The 15998-nt window shown below is 55.0% G+C and overlaps 2 protein-coding genes across 3 annotated transcripts in view; both read left to right on the forward strand.

The window, feature by feature from the left end:
• Nucleotides 1-15998, forward strand: part of CIMIP4 (ciliary microtubule inner protein 4) — a 302707-nt gene that overhangs the window by 105469 nt on the left and 181240 nt on the right. The window lies entirely within an intron of this gene.
• C1QTNF6 (C1q and TNF related 6) lies at nucleotides 1100-9207 on the forward strand. Of its 2 annotated transcripts, XM_032138599.2 has the most exons (4): nucleotides 1100-1184; nucleotides 3894-4131; nucleotides 6634-7217; nucleotides 8504-9207. In XM_032138599.2, the coding sequence occupies exons 1-3, from the start codon at nucleotides 1134-1136 to the stop codon at nucleotides 7179-7181; spliced, it is 837 nt and encodes a 278-aa protein (XP_031994490.1). In that variant the 5' UTR covers nucleotides 1100-1133; the 3' UTR covers nucleotides 7182-7217; nucleotides 8504-9207. The 2 variants fall into 2 exon arrangements, with proteins under 2 accessions (XP_031994490.1, XP_031994491.1); XM_032138600.2 differs by having other exon boundaries at nucleotides 6634-9207.

Here is a 15998-nt window from a genome sequence, read left to right on the forward strand (position 1 = left end):
TGGTATCACAAGATACAGGTCATCAAGACCCTGCTGATAAACAGTATGCGGTAAACAAACCAGCCAAAACCTGCCAAATCTAAGATTGCAATGAAAGTGACATCTGGTCATCCTATTGCTCATTGTATGTTAATTAAAATGCATTAGCATGCTAAAAGACACTTCTACCAGCACCGTGACAGCTTGCAAATACCATGGCAATGTCTGGAAATTACCCTATATTGTCTAAAAGGGGGAGGAACCCTCAGTTTCAGGAAATTCCCACCTCTTTCCTGGAAAACTCATGAATAATCTGCCCCTGTTTAGCATATGATCAAGAAATAACTATAAAAATAGCCAACTAGCAGTGCTTGGGGCTGCTCTGCCTATGGAGTAGCCATTCTTTTGTTTCTTTGCTTCTCTAAGAAACTTGCTTTCACTTTGCTCTGTGGACTTACCCCAAATTCTTTCTGGTGCAAGATCCAAGAATCCTCTCTTGGGGTCTGGATCAGGACCCCTCTCTGGTAACACCTGCATGATACTTCAGGAGGTCAGCCTGGTCATTCACCCAACAAACATGGGTTAAGCCCTCCCATATGCCTGGCACAAAGGGGGCTGAGGACTGCAGTTCTGGAACACCTGGGCTCTGAGAGGCGATGTGACTGTGGTAGCAGGGCCAGGATTCTAGCCTGTGCCTGGAGGGCCAACACCTGCACCTTCTCTGCTACCCACCCTGCCTCTGTGACTCAGAGAAGTTAAGCACTTTAGCTCAGGGTGGACTCAGGGCTGCCTCCCCCTTCCTGAGCAACCTAGGGGCTCCTGTGCCCCATCCCTGTGTCCGTTTCCCAATCATCAGGGGGCCTCAGACTCCTGCCTGCTCTGACTTTCTAGGCCTTTGAATCAGACAAGACCCCATTGGATCACCAAAGAGTTAAGCAAAGGAAATCCCTGCCTCCCTTTATCTCCGCAGAACCCAGAGGCTGAAAGGGAGGGAGCAGGGAGGAGGGGAAGTGGGAAGCGGCTCTGCCCTCTCCCTCCGCCCTCCCTCCGCCCTCTCTCCCTCCATCCCCTCCTCTTTCCCTCCTCTGCTGGGCCTGGGGGTCTGGGCCAGCAACAAGTTAGTATTGCAGACATGGGCCAAGGAGCCAGAGGCCATGCAGTGGCTCAGGGTCCGTGAGTCGCCTGGGGAGGCCACAGGACACAGGGTGAGTGACCAGAGGCTCCTCAGCTTGGGGGCTGGGGTCAGAGCCTGGAATTCCTCTCCTCCCTCCTTGCTTCCTGGAAGCATCTCGGGCCCTGCTCTCTCCCTCTGACTGGGACAGCCTCTCCAGGCTCTCCCCTCCACATTTCCTCCTGCCTCTGGCTGAGGGCTGCGCTCCACTGCTCCCGGTTTGTGCCCGCCCCTACCCGGGCACACACAAACTCAGCTCTGCACGGCCTGCCTGGACCGAGAAAAGTTGCCCTGCCGCTCCCTCCCCAAAGAGGTCCCAGCTCCCCAGTGGAAGCAGCAAGGACCCCAAAAGTCCTCCCTATGACTTGGTTCCCACACTTGGTCCCTGCCTGGCACCCACCCCCAGAGCTAGTTCGTGATCCTAGCTGCGGTTATGATTCCTTGTTAACGGTTTCCTGATTCCTGCTCCCAGGCCACGGTTCTGTGTCTCACAGCCGTTGACTCCCATCTGGCTGGGGCCAATAGGAAACAAATGCTCCCAAACCATGCCAGTCCTCTGGGAGAAGTTCTCCTTCCCATCCCGTGCAGGCACAGGGAAGAGTTCAAAGCACACTTTTTTTTTTTTAAAGTCTTTTATAAGGCAGGCACTTTCCCTGCATTGAAATCCTTCCAAATTACCTGGGAGGGAGAGGGTGGTGTCATCTCCTTGTAAGTAACAAGGAGCAGGAAGCCCAGAGAGGTTCAGCCACTAGCCCTAGGTCACACAGCTTGCAAACTATTCTGGGTCTCAGATTTGACTCTAAGACTTCAGCTTTTCTCATGAGGTCATATCTATGACTGGGAAAAAGAAGGGAATTTTGGGATTTCCAAAACCACTGGGATTTGTTATTTATAAGTAAAAGTTGAGGATGACGGTCTCAGACAGGGAGGATGTTGATCTCTGAGGATTTGACCTCCTTATTGAGCAGAACCCGGAACCCATCCAGGGTGGGCAGAGAGGAGCTTGGGAAGAGTCACCTCCGGGAAGAGGGAGGTGGCTCTGGAGACTTCCTGCCCAGCCCCCTTCTCCTGCTGCTACCACCCAGCTCTGGGGGTGGGGGGCAGGGCTCCTGCCGCTTTATTTATTTTTAATTTTAATTTTTGAAAAATAGAGACAGGGTCTCACTATGTTGCCCAGACTGGTCTCGAACTCCGGGACTCGAGTGATCCTCTCTCCATGGACTCCCAAAGTGCTGGGATTGCAGGAGTAAGTCACTGCACCTGGCCATCCTGCCCCTTTAAAACTCTGCCTTCACCTCAGTGCTCAGCTGAGATAGGGTGGCATTTTAAAAAGTAATAATTGTACCTTGTCTACATGTATTAACCACAAAAAAAAATATTTTTGAATTCTACTAAATGTTAAAGGAGAACAAAAAGGAAATAAACAAAGAAACGCCAGAAGTGTAAAAACCAGTCTGGTTTCAAAAGCAGAGTTTCTGATCCTGTGATAACTCGGCGCCAGCCCCCAGAAGCTGCACCACCTCAAAGGTCTTTGCCCGGCTTCCTGCCCACCCAACCCAGGACTGTCTCTAGCGCCTGGTGTCCAGGCTACTTCCTGCCTCTCTCCTGGAGCCCTAGACCCCTTCTTGGTCAAGGCCAGAGACAGATCTTCACCAACACTTACACTTTTCTGATCCTTTAGAATTTTTCATACCTCCTAGTCCTACCCCTTAATTCCAATCTACCACCTTGGCATCTGATTGGCAGGTCTATGATGATTGACACAATCGTCTTCCAATGAATTAACTCTCTCTCCAGAACCCTCCCTGCAGGGCTTCTGGATAAGGTTGGGTTGCATAGATCGTTGACTGCACAAAGGTGCTGAGCAGGGAGGTGGACTAGCGCCAGCTCTTGCCAAGCTGCACACCCTCAGCATCACGTCCTTCCAAAGGGGACTCTTATCATTTCTAATGTGTCCAGAGGGGCACCTTCTTTACTTTGCACAAAGGCACTCTAAAGACTAGCAATGGGCTGCAGTCAAGGACCCAGTATTCCTTCTCCTGACTGCCCAGCGATGCAATGACACCATCCCCGCGCACCACCCCACATGCTCTCATGGACGTTGCTTTCTGTCTGCTAGGATCAATGAACTCTCCTGTCTCTTTTCTCAGAACTACGGTGTTCTCACACCAAAGCATGGGCTCAACCACCCATCCCCTCTCCTGAGAACAAGCCTACAGAATCCTCCACGTTTGTCCCCAGTGTTCACTAACCTCTGTCCTCCTGCCCGGAGGGCATGTGTTTGCTGGTGATAGTGGAGTCGGTGGCAAGAAAATGCCAGAGGGAGGTGCGCGGGCGGGAAAGCATTTGATGGTCTCCTGGGTTGCCACCCATGGCCAGGTGGGGCATCTTCTCACCTGCCCCAGCAAAGCTTCCTGGGATCCCTGTCTGCTCTCAGCTGTGGCTGTTTTCAGAGGGGCTTCATCCTTCCAAGGCCTGTGCGTAGCAGAAGCCTCCGTGGACTGGGTGCCGGGAGACTCAGCATCCAGGCCCTGCCCTGCCACAGTCTCCTCCCAATCTTGGGGACCTTGCTGCTCTGTGGAGGTCTCAGTCTTTTTGTCTGATAGATGGGGATGATAACCTTCCCTCTGGAGTTGGGTCAGGAGTGCTCTGGCTGGGGGAGGCAGCACCCACCCACCCCAGGCATCAGCGCATAGTAGATGTTGAGTGAAGTATAGTTCCTGTCCCTCCTTCCTTGTTTCAGGTCACCATGGGGACAGCCAACCTGGGTCCCCTCTGGGCAGTGCTCCTGCTCTTTCTCCTGATGTGTGAGATCCCTACGGTGGAGCTCACCATTGACAGAGCTGTGGCCAGTGGCTGCCAACGGTGCTGTGACTCTGAGGACCCCCTGGATCCTGCCCATGTGTCCTCAGCCTCTTCCTCTGCCCCCCCCCACGCCCTGCCTGAGATCAGACCGTACATTAACATCACCATCCTGAAGGGTGAGTGCCCTCCCGTGGGGCCTGGTAGTGGACAGGGAGGGCCAGGGAGCTGAGGTGGAGGGAGTAGAGGGCAGGGCGGAAACCTGTCCAGACTCCCCTTTCATCCTGAGTTATTGAGCCCCAGCGTGAGCCTGGACTGTTCCAAACACTGATGACGGAGCGTGAACAAACCAGACCAAGATGCCTCCCGCCTGAGCGCCTGTTCTCGGTGGGGAGATGGGCTGTGAGCAAGGGACACATCACCTAAGTTAGTGGAGTGGAATGTTCGACGGTGATCAGTGCTCTGGGAAATGAAAAGGGGCTTCAGGAGTGCGGGTCTGGGCTGCAGGCTGCGTATTGAATGGGGTGGTCAGTGGAGGACCCATGGAGTGCAGGCTCCTAAGAGGTGGCGGAGGAGCCTCCTGGCAAAGGGCACAGCTGGTGCAGAGGCCCTGGGGCAGGGCCGGGAGATGCACCAGGCTCAGATCACACAGGGTGCTGTCGCCACTGGCCACTGTAGGGACTTGGGCTCTGCTGAGTGGAGTGGGAACAGGGGCAGGTTTGAGTGGGACAGGGACTTGATCCCACCCAGGTTTCAAATGGATCCCTCTAAGGTCATGTGGAGAGCAGCCAGCGGGGGCCAAGCGTCAGAGCAGGCAGCCCTGTGGGGCCTGTCCAGGTGAGGGGCGTCCAGGTGAGGGCTGTCCAGGTGAGGGGCGTCCAGGTGAGGGCTGTCCAGGTGAAGGCCTGTCCAGGTGGGAGGCATCCAGGTGAGGGCCGTCCAGGTGCGGGCTGGCTACCCACTCTCTCAATAGGATGCGGAAGGACTCGCTTCCCTTCCAGGCTGTGGTGGCTCACGGCTGTGACCAGGCCTTGACATCCTTAGCTTCCGTCTCTGCCCACAACAGCCCGTGAGGTCAATATTTTCTTATTCCTCCCACTTTGCAGATGGGGAAACTCAGTCTCCTGGGGCCACACAGCTGTCAGGGATGGAGCCAGGATTTGTTCCTGAGCTCTCCCCGGGGACACTCCACTGCACAGCCAGTGGTCACCTGGCACCTGGCCTGCCCTTGTTCTGATTTCCTGGTGAGGACATTGCTCTTCCTTACACCCCCCTCCCCACCCAGCTTCCCCAGGGCTGACTTAGCTCTCGGCATGAGGTTGAAGGGGTGCCTGGCTGCTGATGGTCCCTCCTCATTGCCCTCCGCAAACCTAGGGTCACTGCTTCTGGGCCCAGCTCAGCAGCCTGCTGGCAGGTGGGTAGGCTGCTGTGGCTGAGGGACCCTGAGCTGGCTTTGGGAGTCCTGGGTCCCAGCCTCACCTCTTCCGCCCCCTTGCCCAGTGAGTCAGGCTGGTCTCTCCCCTGCCCTGAGCTTGCTGCCTTATTTGTAAAAAGAGGACAGCCCCTTCATCCTGTCCACTCTCCACTCCTTCCTTTGCTTGGGCTGGGGCACAACAAACTTTCTGCACAAGGTCTGGAGCTGTGCAGGTGAGGACGCGGTTCCCCAGCGAGGCGGTGGAGCCAGACCCCCGCAGAGCTGTGGACTCGCCCTGCCCAGCTCCCTGGGCTTCTGCCTCAAGGGCCTGTGCCCTCCTTTCTGCCCCCTTCCCCACCTGTGGAAAACACAGGGCCCTTCTAGCCCATGCAAGGATGTGGTTGCTGGTGTGACTCCAGGCACTGTGATAGGTGGCAGGGAGCTATGTGAAGTCGGGTCCCTCCAGGCGTGGGTGGTCACCTGCTTTTCTTATGTTCAAAGTCAGCCTGGACTAAGGGCCAGGCAGGGCTGTGCCTGCCTGGGGGCCATTGTAAATGCTGCCAGACCTCAGAGCAGGTCGGGATGGGCCAGCCATGCTGGGTGAACTGTTCTGCCTCTTATTTGCAGAGTTTGCAAAGTGCTTTCCCACAGGAAATTTTGTTGAGGGCTCACAAACACCCCTGAGGTGGACATAATCCTCTTTAAAATATAGACCAGAAAACTGAGACCCCAGCCGTGGAGTGCCTGAGGTCACACGGGGCAGGACTGCCAACCAAGGGCTTCCTGACTCCTAACCTGGGCTTTTCCTCCAGGTGGGCAAAGGTATTTTTCTTGGTTTCTTCCCTGGGTCAGAAACCCAAAGTATGTTCCAGCACACCCCACATCCCCGCCAGCCTGGACCGCGCTGTGGTCCTGGGGTGGGGGCCTGGGCCTGGCCTCCCAGAGACAACAGTCGGACCCTCCTTGCTGGGTGAGGGGAAGTCAAGTCACCCTGGGGACAGACCGTATTTTAAGTCCTGCCTCTTCTGCTCCTGCACTGTGTGGCCCGGGGTAAGTCACTTAACCTCTCTGTGAAGTGAAGATGGTCATGATGTTTTCTTTAGGCAGGCATTGGGGGAGGCGATGTCTGGCATACAGTAGGTGCTAAATAAATGCTGGCTTCTTCTCTGGGCCAGGACAGGGGCAGAGCCGTCACAGATGAGTGTGGGCACCTCCTTGGAGCAGGCTCAGATGTCCACCCTGACTTGTCCCCTTTTTATCCCCACAGGTGACAAAGGGGACCCAGGCCCAATGGGCCTGCCAGGGTACAAGGGCAGGGAGGGTCCCCAAGGGGAGCCTGGCCCTCAGGGCAGCAAGGGTGACAAGGGGGAGATGGGCAGCCCCGGCGCCCCGTGCCAGAAGCACTTCTTCGCCTTCTCGGTGGGCCGCAAGACGGCCCTGCACAGCGGCGAGGACTTCCAGACACTGCTCTTCGAAAGGGTCTTTGTGAACCTTGATGGGTGCTTTGACATGGCGACCGGCCAGTTTGCTGCTCCCCTGCGTGGCATCTACTTCTTTAGCCTCAATGTGCACAGCTGGAATTACAAGGAGACGTACGTGCACATTATGCACAACCAGAAGGAGGCCGTCATCCTGTACGCGCAGCCCAGCGAGCGCAGCATCATGCAGAGCCAGAGCGTGATGCTGGACCTGGCCTACGGGGACCGCGTCTGGGTGCGGCTCTTCAAGCGCCAGCGCGAGAATGCTATCTACAGCAACGACTTCGACACCTACATCACCTTTAGCGGCCACCTCATCAAGGCCGAGGATGACTGAGGGCCTCCAGGCCACCCTCCCGGCCAGAGAGCTCGGGTGCTGGTCCCGTCCCCTGCAGGTCTCAGTTTGCATTGCTGTGAAGCAGGAAGGCCAGGGAGGTCCCCGGGGACCTGGCATTCTGGGGAGACCCTGCTTCTTTCTTGGCTGCCATCGTCCCTCCCAGCCTATTTCTGCTCCTCTCTTCTCTCTTGGACCTATTTTAAGAAACTTTCTAACCTAAATATTCTAGAACTTTCCCAGTCTTGTAGCCCAGCACTTCTCAAACTTGGATATGCATGCGAATCACCTGGGGTTCGTGTTAAATGCAGATTCTGACTCAGCAGGTCTGAGTGGCTCCAGGATTCTGTGTTTCTAACATGTTCCTGGGTGATGCTGATGGGGTCAGTCTATGAACCACACTGGAGCAACCAGGTTCTAGGACTTTCTCAATATTCTAGTACTTTCTGAACATTCTGGAATCCTCCACATATTCTAGAATTCTCCCAACATTTTTTTTTTTTTTGAGACAGAGTCTTGCTCTGTTGCCCAGGCTAGAGTGCAGTGGTGCAATCTCAGTTCACTGCAACCTCTGCCTCCCGGGTTCAAGCGATTCTTCTGCCTCAGCCTCCCTAGTGGCTGGGATTACAGGCGCCTGCTACCATGCCTGGCTAATTTTTGTATTTTTCGTAGAGATGGGGTTTCACCATATTGGCCAGGCTGGTCTTGAACTCCTGACTTCAGGTGATCCACCTGCCTCGGCCTCCCAAAATGCTGGGATTACAGGTGTGAGCCACCGTGCTTGGCCTCTTCCAACATTCTTAAATTCTCTCATCCCTCCAGGGCTCCCCGTGCTATGTTCTCTTTACCCCTTCCCCCTCTTCTCTTGCTCAGGCCTGCACCACTGCAGCTACCGTTCATTTATTCATTCATTAAACACTGAGCACTCACTCTAGGCCGGGTCCCGGGAAGGGTGAGGGGGTCAGACACAGGCCCTGCCCCTGCCCTCAGTGACTGGCCAGTCCAGCCCAGGTGGGGAGAGATGTGTACATAGGTTTTAAGGCAGACCCAGAGCTCATGGGGGCCTGTGTTCTGGGTGTTCAGGTGCTGCTGGTCCTCCATTACCCACTGCTCCCCAAGGCTGGTGGGACGGGGTCCCGGTGGCAGGGGCAGGTATCCCCTTCCCGTTCCTCATCCACCTGCCCAATGCTCATCGTTAAAGCAAACCGCAGGGGGCCTTGGCCAGGTCCAGGGTTCTGTGAGGAGAGGACCCAGGAGTGTGGGGGCATTTGGGGGGTGAAGGGGCCCCCGAGGAATGGAACCCACACCCATAGCTCTCCCCACAGCTGATAACGGCAGCCTGCGAGAAGACCTGCCCTCCTCACTGGGATCCCCGTCCTGCCTCCTCCCAGGGCTCTGCCAGGGCCTTGCTCAGCCCCTCCCACCAAAGTCATCTGCACTTCAGTTTCCCCAGGGCCTCCAGCTGCCCTCAGACACTGATGTCTGTCACCAGGTGCTCTCTGCCCCTCATGCCCCGCTCACTGGCCCAGTGCCCCGACTCTCCAGGCTTTATCAAGGTGCTAAGGCCCGGGTGGGCAGCCCCTCGTCTCAGAGCCCTCCTCCGGCCTGGTGCTGCCTTTACAAACACCTGCAGGAGAAGGGCCAGGGAAGCCCCAGGCTTTAGAGCCCTCAGCAGGTCTGGGGAGCGAAAGCAAAGGAGGGACCTCGGGCCTTCCATTTCTTCTTCCAGGGTGGGGTGGCCTGGTGTCCCCCTAGCCTTCCAAACCCAGGTGGCCTGCCCTTCTCCCCAGAGGGAGGCGGCCTCTGCCCATTGGTGCTCATGCAGACTCTGGGGCCGAGGTGCCCTGGGGGGTGATCTCTGGTGCTCACAGCCGAGGGAGCCGTGGCTCCACGGCCAGATGACGGAAACAGGGTCTGACCAAGTACCAGGAAGACCTGTGCTATAAACCACCCTGCCTGATCCTGCCCCGGCCTGACCCCGCCACGCCCTGCCGTCCAGCATGATTAAAGAATGCTGTGTACTCTTGGCGATTCAGACTGGTTCTTTCTGCTCGGCTCCCTCTGCCCACTCTGCTCGCTCCCTGCCCACAAAGAAGCGAGCCCCCAGGTCACTCACGCAGCTGGTGCCCCTTGGAGCTAGTGGCACCAGCATAGAGTCAGCCGTGTCACTCTCTGGTTGTGACCTCAGGCAAGTCCCCACATCTCTGCGCCTCAGTTTCCTGTCTGTAAAATGGGGACGATGGTAATCTACATCATGCGGTGGACATAAGGATCAGATGCCAGGTTGCTTGATGAGTGCCGCGTTCATGCTCAGCATCTACCGAGCGCCAACTGTGTGGTGCAGAGCTGAGCACCCGTGCCGTTTATGCTCCAATGAGGCACACGCAAGCATCCCCACCTCCCGCCCCGGGGACCCTGTCACGTGTTTTGTGTTTAATTATGATGAGAGAACTGTTGGATCTTCTCTGTGGGAAAACACACACTACTACATTGTACAGTGGAACATCTTGATGGGTCTGGCTTCTTTTTTTTTGAGATGGAGTCTCTCTCTGTCACCCAGGCTGGAGTGCAGTGGCACAATCTCAGCTCTCTGCAACCTCTACCTCCCGGGTTCAAGTGATTCTTTTGCCTCAGCCTCCTGAGTAGCTGGGATTACAGGCGCCTACCACCACGCCCAGCTAATTTTTGTATTTTTAGTAAAGATGGGGTTTCACCATATTGGCCAGGCTGGCCTTGAACTCCTGACCTTGTGATCTGCCCGCCTCGGCCTCACAAAGTGCTGGGATTACAGGCGTGAGCCACCGCGCCCAGCCTGGCTTTCTAATATGTCGTCAAGTTTGGACTCTCTAGGCTAGCCTGGTGGCTACCACATAAGTATATTTAAAGTGACCGACGCTGATTTCCCAACAGACTTGACGGGGCATCCTGCTGTACTCTGTGTTGTCCCTGGTGCGTTGCATGGCTTTTGGGCACCAGGTAGAAGAAGCATGCTATCAAGAACCGACCATCTGCACCTGTGCCAGGATTCAGGCCAGCCCAGCAGCCCACCTTACAGGGGCGGACAGGTCTCCGTTTCCTCGGAGGTCCCCTGACACTGAAGGGAGGCTTCCCACTGCACCTCAGTGTCATACGGCTCTTGCCAAAGAGGCTGCTCCCATGTCAGAGGCTACCCCGGGGAGCGATCTGCAGCATGTTTCTGGGCCAGGCTCTATTTGTACACAATCGGCCTCACCAGCCTCGGGACAAAGGCTGCCCTGAGTGCCAGCCAGGAGCCTTTTGTCGTGTACAGCACAAGGATGAGCCATTTGCTGATCGCTCAGGCAGCAAAGCTTTGAAACTTCTTGCCAAGTGCCTGCAGGAAGATTGAAGCTTGCCCTTTGTAAACTGAAGCCAAGTCCCCCAGACAGTTCCAGGCCAATTAGTTCAGGGAACAGAGGCCGGCTGTCTCTCTGTCATCCTGTCTGACCCACTGCACACATTCCTCCACCCAGGGCTCAGATGTGGCCTCTGGACTGTCTAGGCCAGGTTTTTTTGCACTAGGTCCGGGTTTCTGACTCAATGGCATGGCCCGGATGGGTGCTAAGAGCCACTAAATCTTTGTGATAGGCTTCTCCCAACAGGCACGTTCTTGTTGGGGGTTGGGCAAAGGTCCTGGGAAACTGGAGGCCCCCAATCCTGCTGCCAGGTCTGTGGGGCACAGCGTCCCCCAGGAGATCTGCCATGCTTAGTACTGGTGACCTCAGCAAGCTGGCTGAATGCTTGTGTAATCACCTCTGGGGCAACCCCTTTTGGTTACATATTTTGAAAACGTTTTCTGCCTGAAATGTTAGGCAATGAGGAAGGGGAAGGAAAGGGTGGTCAAGAGGGGAAGCAGCCGTGGGAAATGAAAAATACCCCTGACAAGGAGTGTACCCCAGACAGGGCGACCTCACCTCCACCTTGTCATCGTTTTGTTGAGTGGCCATGGGCAAGTACAGGGAAGATTGAGGGGGAAAGGGTGATTAGATGGGAACCTGAGTTAAAATCAGGGGCAGAGCTGGTGCAGGGATTTTAGTTTGATGGTGTCCCTGGTGACCTGCTGTCTGGATAGATGGGCTGGATCCATTTCATGGGCTAGGTTAGGTTGTGTCTGGAAGTGTTCAGCCTTCCTGGGAAGATTTGCACAGGAGCTCCTCTGCCACATGGGAGTGTGGGGAAGGGAGTAGATAATTCTTATGTGGTGATCTGGGAAGGCTTCTTAGTGGAGGGGACATCTGGGAAGGGCCTTGGAGGGTGAATAGGAGTCTCAAAGGCACTTGACATGGGGCAAGGAGCCGATAAGAGGAAAGGGTTGCAGGCGGACCAATGTAGTCTATGCTCTGGGCAGTGGGAGAAACCAGTAGGTTAGACAAATGTCTGGAAAGGAGGCAAGGAGAGCAGAATGGGGTTTGAGACAGGAAAGGCATGGAATGTCAGGCTAAGTCTAGGGTTGACCTCTTAGGTGCTGGGGTGCTTTTAAGAGGCAGATCACTCTGCAGTCAGGTGGAGCTTAGGCTGCAGAGGGTGAAGCTGGAGGCAGTGAGGGGGTCTGTGCCGTGGTCCAGGGAAGGACATAGAACGCCTAGAAACTGGGTGAATCATGATGTCATCCTGGAGGGGGAGGCATGTCCCCAACTGACTTTGAAGTTGGTGAGAGATTCAACAGCAGAGAGGAGGCAGGAGGGCAGCTGGGGGGTGTTGGGGGGCGGGGTCCAGCTTGGATTAACGGTCTACCAGAGTGTTTCTCCCACAAGGCTATCGTTAGACAGTGGGAAGCCGGCAGGCCGGGGTGCCAGGAGGTGGGCTCCTGTGGCAGCTCTGCCCAGGAGAGTCCCTTGTTTGGCTGGAGGACTGGAGGGTGCTGGGCAAATCGTTTAGCCTTTCTAGGCCCCCACATTGTCCTTATCTGTAGTATCAGATGCAAAAGCCCTTCTCTCTTACCCCACTGAGGACTTCAGGGTATCCAAGGCTGCAGGGGCATGGCTATTTTCAGAACCCCAAACCAGGGCCCATGGAGAAGTGGCAGTGGGGCAGAAAACGTGAAATTAGCAGCAGTTGTCCCAGAGAATACTTAGTGTACGGGACAGGGCTGGGGAAGCCTGAGAGAGGTGGTGAGTGCTCAGACGCTGGCGTGTGTGGAATCTGGAGCCCGGCTGCAGGTTCTGACCCCAGCACACCCTTTCCTTAGACCAGCTCCTGGTTCAGGCTGCACATTATTTTTCCTATAGTATGACCTGGGCTTGTCACTTCCTTGCTGTGAGTCTTGGTTTTGTTCCGACATAGAGGACTCCACGTGACGATGTATCTGGGTATTAGCAGTGTCTGGCACACTGCCGTGCTCAAACGGCATGGGTTCGCTGAGTGACCTCTCTGAGCATCGTGGGAAAGGTGCGGAGGGAAGTGAGAAGCAACAGTCCTTGGCCAGGGAGGAGGCCCCACAGCCCCCCCTCCTCTCCCCGCCTCCTCCTCCACTTGGCAGGCCTGTCACAGTAGCCACATACTGCCACGTGTGCGTCTGGAGGAAAGGAGAAACACAGGCAGAAACTTAACATGACCAGAAACAGATGTCAAGAACATTATGGGTGAGGCCAGCGGGTGGCCGCAGGAGCCAGAGAGGAAGGAGGGATTTCCAGGACACGAGTCAAGGGCGCACGGGGCTAAGCTGGCGTGGCTTTGGAGCAGCTGGCCTTCAGACCCAGGAGGACAGGAGGCAATGGTGGCCAGCACCTGGGGGCTGGGGTCGTAGCACACAGTCAGGTGGGCTGTGGAGTTGCAGCCTGGAGGTGGTGGCATTGGCGGCAGAAGTAGGGTTGGTTCGTGGGAGGAAGGAGTCATTGGAGAGGGCTGGCTGTAGGCACGTGGAGGAAAGAGGTGACCCTCTGCAGGTCAGCAGTAGAGTGGGAGGGTGGGGCGGTTCCTGCAGGTAGGTGGCTGGCTGATGTTCACTGCTGGTGGGAAGGAATGGATGCCATAAATGCAGATGTATACAAAACAGGCCGTGCTTTAGTTCTCTGAGTAAATTTCACTCCCATTAGGCATTTCCATGGGCTGAAGTCAAAGAAATGTGATTTTGGCCAGCTGGGATTCCTCCCCACCCCCTGACATTTCCCTGTGGCTGCATCTAAGTGCCCCTCCCTGCCAGCAGGGAGGAGCTGGGGCACTCCATATCCACGTTTCCTCTGCAGAGTTTGGCAATGTCCCGTCTGCTCTGGGCTCCGGGTCCCACTCCCATACCTGCTGAATCATGCTCACTCCCACAGTGCCTCCCGGGTCCTCATCCCTCTTGGGACACCTGGGTGCTCCCTGTACACAAGTTCCTTGCCTCTCTGAGAGCTGTCTCACCCAGCCCCATCTGGCTGGATACACCCTGGGGCCATTTCTTCCCTGGGGTCTCAGCCGCCTTCCTAGGGTTCTGCCCAGGAAGAGAAGAATGGCCCCTCTGAAGCTCAGATGTCCCAAACCTGTTGGGGGTCTGCCTGGGAAGGAGGAGACAGGATCACTTTGGCCAGGAATCCCAGTCCTAACTCATTTCTTGTTTCCCCTCTGCACCTCCCCACCCCGTCACCCAGGGATGACGCTCCTTGAGCTCACCTGAGCTCCTCTGAGTGTCGGGAGAGGGCTCAAGGGAGCCTCTCCCAAACCTTTTGGTGGGGCTCTCCTTGTTCTGAAACCTAAGAACCTGCAGAAGCCTCCCTTTCCCCCTCTGCTTTTTGCTACCTAGCATCTGTATTTGTTAAGATGCTTTTGGGTGCAAGGTACACATATTCAACCCAAAGCGGCAAGAGAGAAAAGTAACCCTAAGTCCCAGGTAGGGCAGCTCAGGGTCTGTCATCAGCAGCTCAGCAGCTCAGCAGCTCACTAAGGACCTGGGTCTGCCCCATATCTCCACTCCTAGCACAACAGCTTTGCCCTTAGGCCAATGATATATGATCTGGCTCTGTGTCCCCACCCAAATCTCATCTTGAATTGTAATCCAAATTGCAATCCCCACATGTTGGGGAAGGGACCTGGTGAGAGGCGATTAGATCATGAAGGCGGTTACCCTCATGCTCTTCTCGTGATAGTGAGTGAGTTCTCACGAGTTCTGATGGTTGTATAAGGGACTCTTCCCCCTTCACTCTGCACTTCGTTCTCCTGCCAGCAGGTGAAGAAGGTGCCTTGCTTCCCCTTCGCCTTCCACCATGATTGTAAGTTTCCTGAGGCCTCCCCAGCCATGTGGAACTGTGAGTCAATTAAACCTCTTTTCTTTCTAAATTATCCAGCCTCAGGCAGTTCTTCATAGCAGTGTGAGAACGAACTAATACAGCCAGCTTCCCTCAGGGCCATAGGATGGCAGTCCCAAGATGGTGGCCATGAGATTTCTGTTCTGGGTCCAGGTGTCATACATATCTGGGTGTCACCTGCCAGGTCCCAATCTGTTCTGCCAGTGTGCGGCCAATCACTGTGACTTGGGTTTTGCAAAAGAGAAAAGATTGATTCACAAGCCTGCCAAGCAAGGATGTGGGAGAACAGCGTTCAAATCTGCCTCCCCAAAGATAAGGTTTAGGGATATGAATGGGTTAGAGAAGTGGGGTGGTCTAAGGTGTGGGGACAGGTGATTGGCAGTGGGGAAGAATGACGTAACCGGTTTGTTCTGTACAAGCATAGTTGGGGTTCATGGCATTTCAAAGGACACGTACAGAAAACGGATGCATTGGCCTGATCTGAGGGTGGTGCTTTTGGTCCTCCAATATCAAATGGCCATCTCTTGGGCACATATACGGGCCCAGTTGAAGGGTCTCAACCGGTTTCAGCTGGCCCAATTCCTGAAAAACAGCCAAAGCCGCCATTACCATGGTGACTTATGAATGTTACCTTTAAAGTAGCCAGTGAAGGTTAAGTTTCAGCATTCAGTGGCAAGGCTTTCAGCTCCCTTGGCCTTCAGCTTCATGGAAAAAAGTCTCAAAACCCAGCGACGAACCCTTCTGTTTCATGGATATGGCAAGGGTGGGTGAAAGAGAATCAGAGATTCTTCTGTCCCAAAGCGTCTCCTCGCTTCTCATTGGCCACAGCTGGTCACATAACCGTACCTAACCCAACCTCGGGGAAGCGAGATTTACCCCTGAACCCTGAGGGGCTGGGCTGGAGCCCCAGGCAAGATCAGAGTCCCACCCACAGGTTGGGGTGGGGCGGGGAGAAGCTGCTGAGAGTCCAGTTGGTTCACATTTCGTAAAAGCTCTCTGGCCATATTGTCAGATGCGGGTACCTGACTCAGCCAGGGTGTCTTGGTTCCAGGAAAGCTTCCCAGATGTGAGAGGCAGCTGGATCCCTGAGCATCCCCTGGTTATAGTGTTTAGCAATAGTTGGCTCTGCTCATGAGGCTTCAAGCTCTTGGGGCAGCAGGGCTACAGCAGCGCCAATGTTACCACCTCCGGGACCCATCCCCAACCCCCCTTGGCAGTTTAGTGTGTGGTTAAGGCTGAAGCTGCTGGAGGCACTGCCTGGGTTCAGATCTGAGTAAATTAGGGGAGGTCACTGAACTTCTCTGTGCCTCAGTTTTGTCACCTGTAAAATGGGGATATTAACACTATCTTCACCAAAGGGCTGTTGTGAGGATTAAAGGAGTAAGTATATGTAAAATACTGGTACGTAGGAGGTGCTCTATAAATGTTAAAAATTATTTGAAGGTAGACACTTTCTTATATTTATTTTACAGAAGAAGAAACTGTGAAGTACAGAGAAACTGATTAACTTCCTTCCTTCGTGTGTCATTTGTTTACCCAATCAGTAATTATGGATTGATACCTATTCTATAGGCTTGGC

Source organism: Hylobates moloch, unplaced genomic scaffold, assembly GCF_009828535.3.
Source record: "Hylobates moloch isolate HMO894 unplaced genomic scaffold, HMol_V3 SCAFFOLD_19, whole genome shotgun sequence".
NCBI lineage: Eukaryota > Metazoa > Chordata > Mammalia > Primates > Hylobatidae > Hylobates > Hylobates moloch.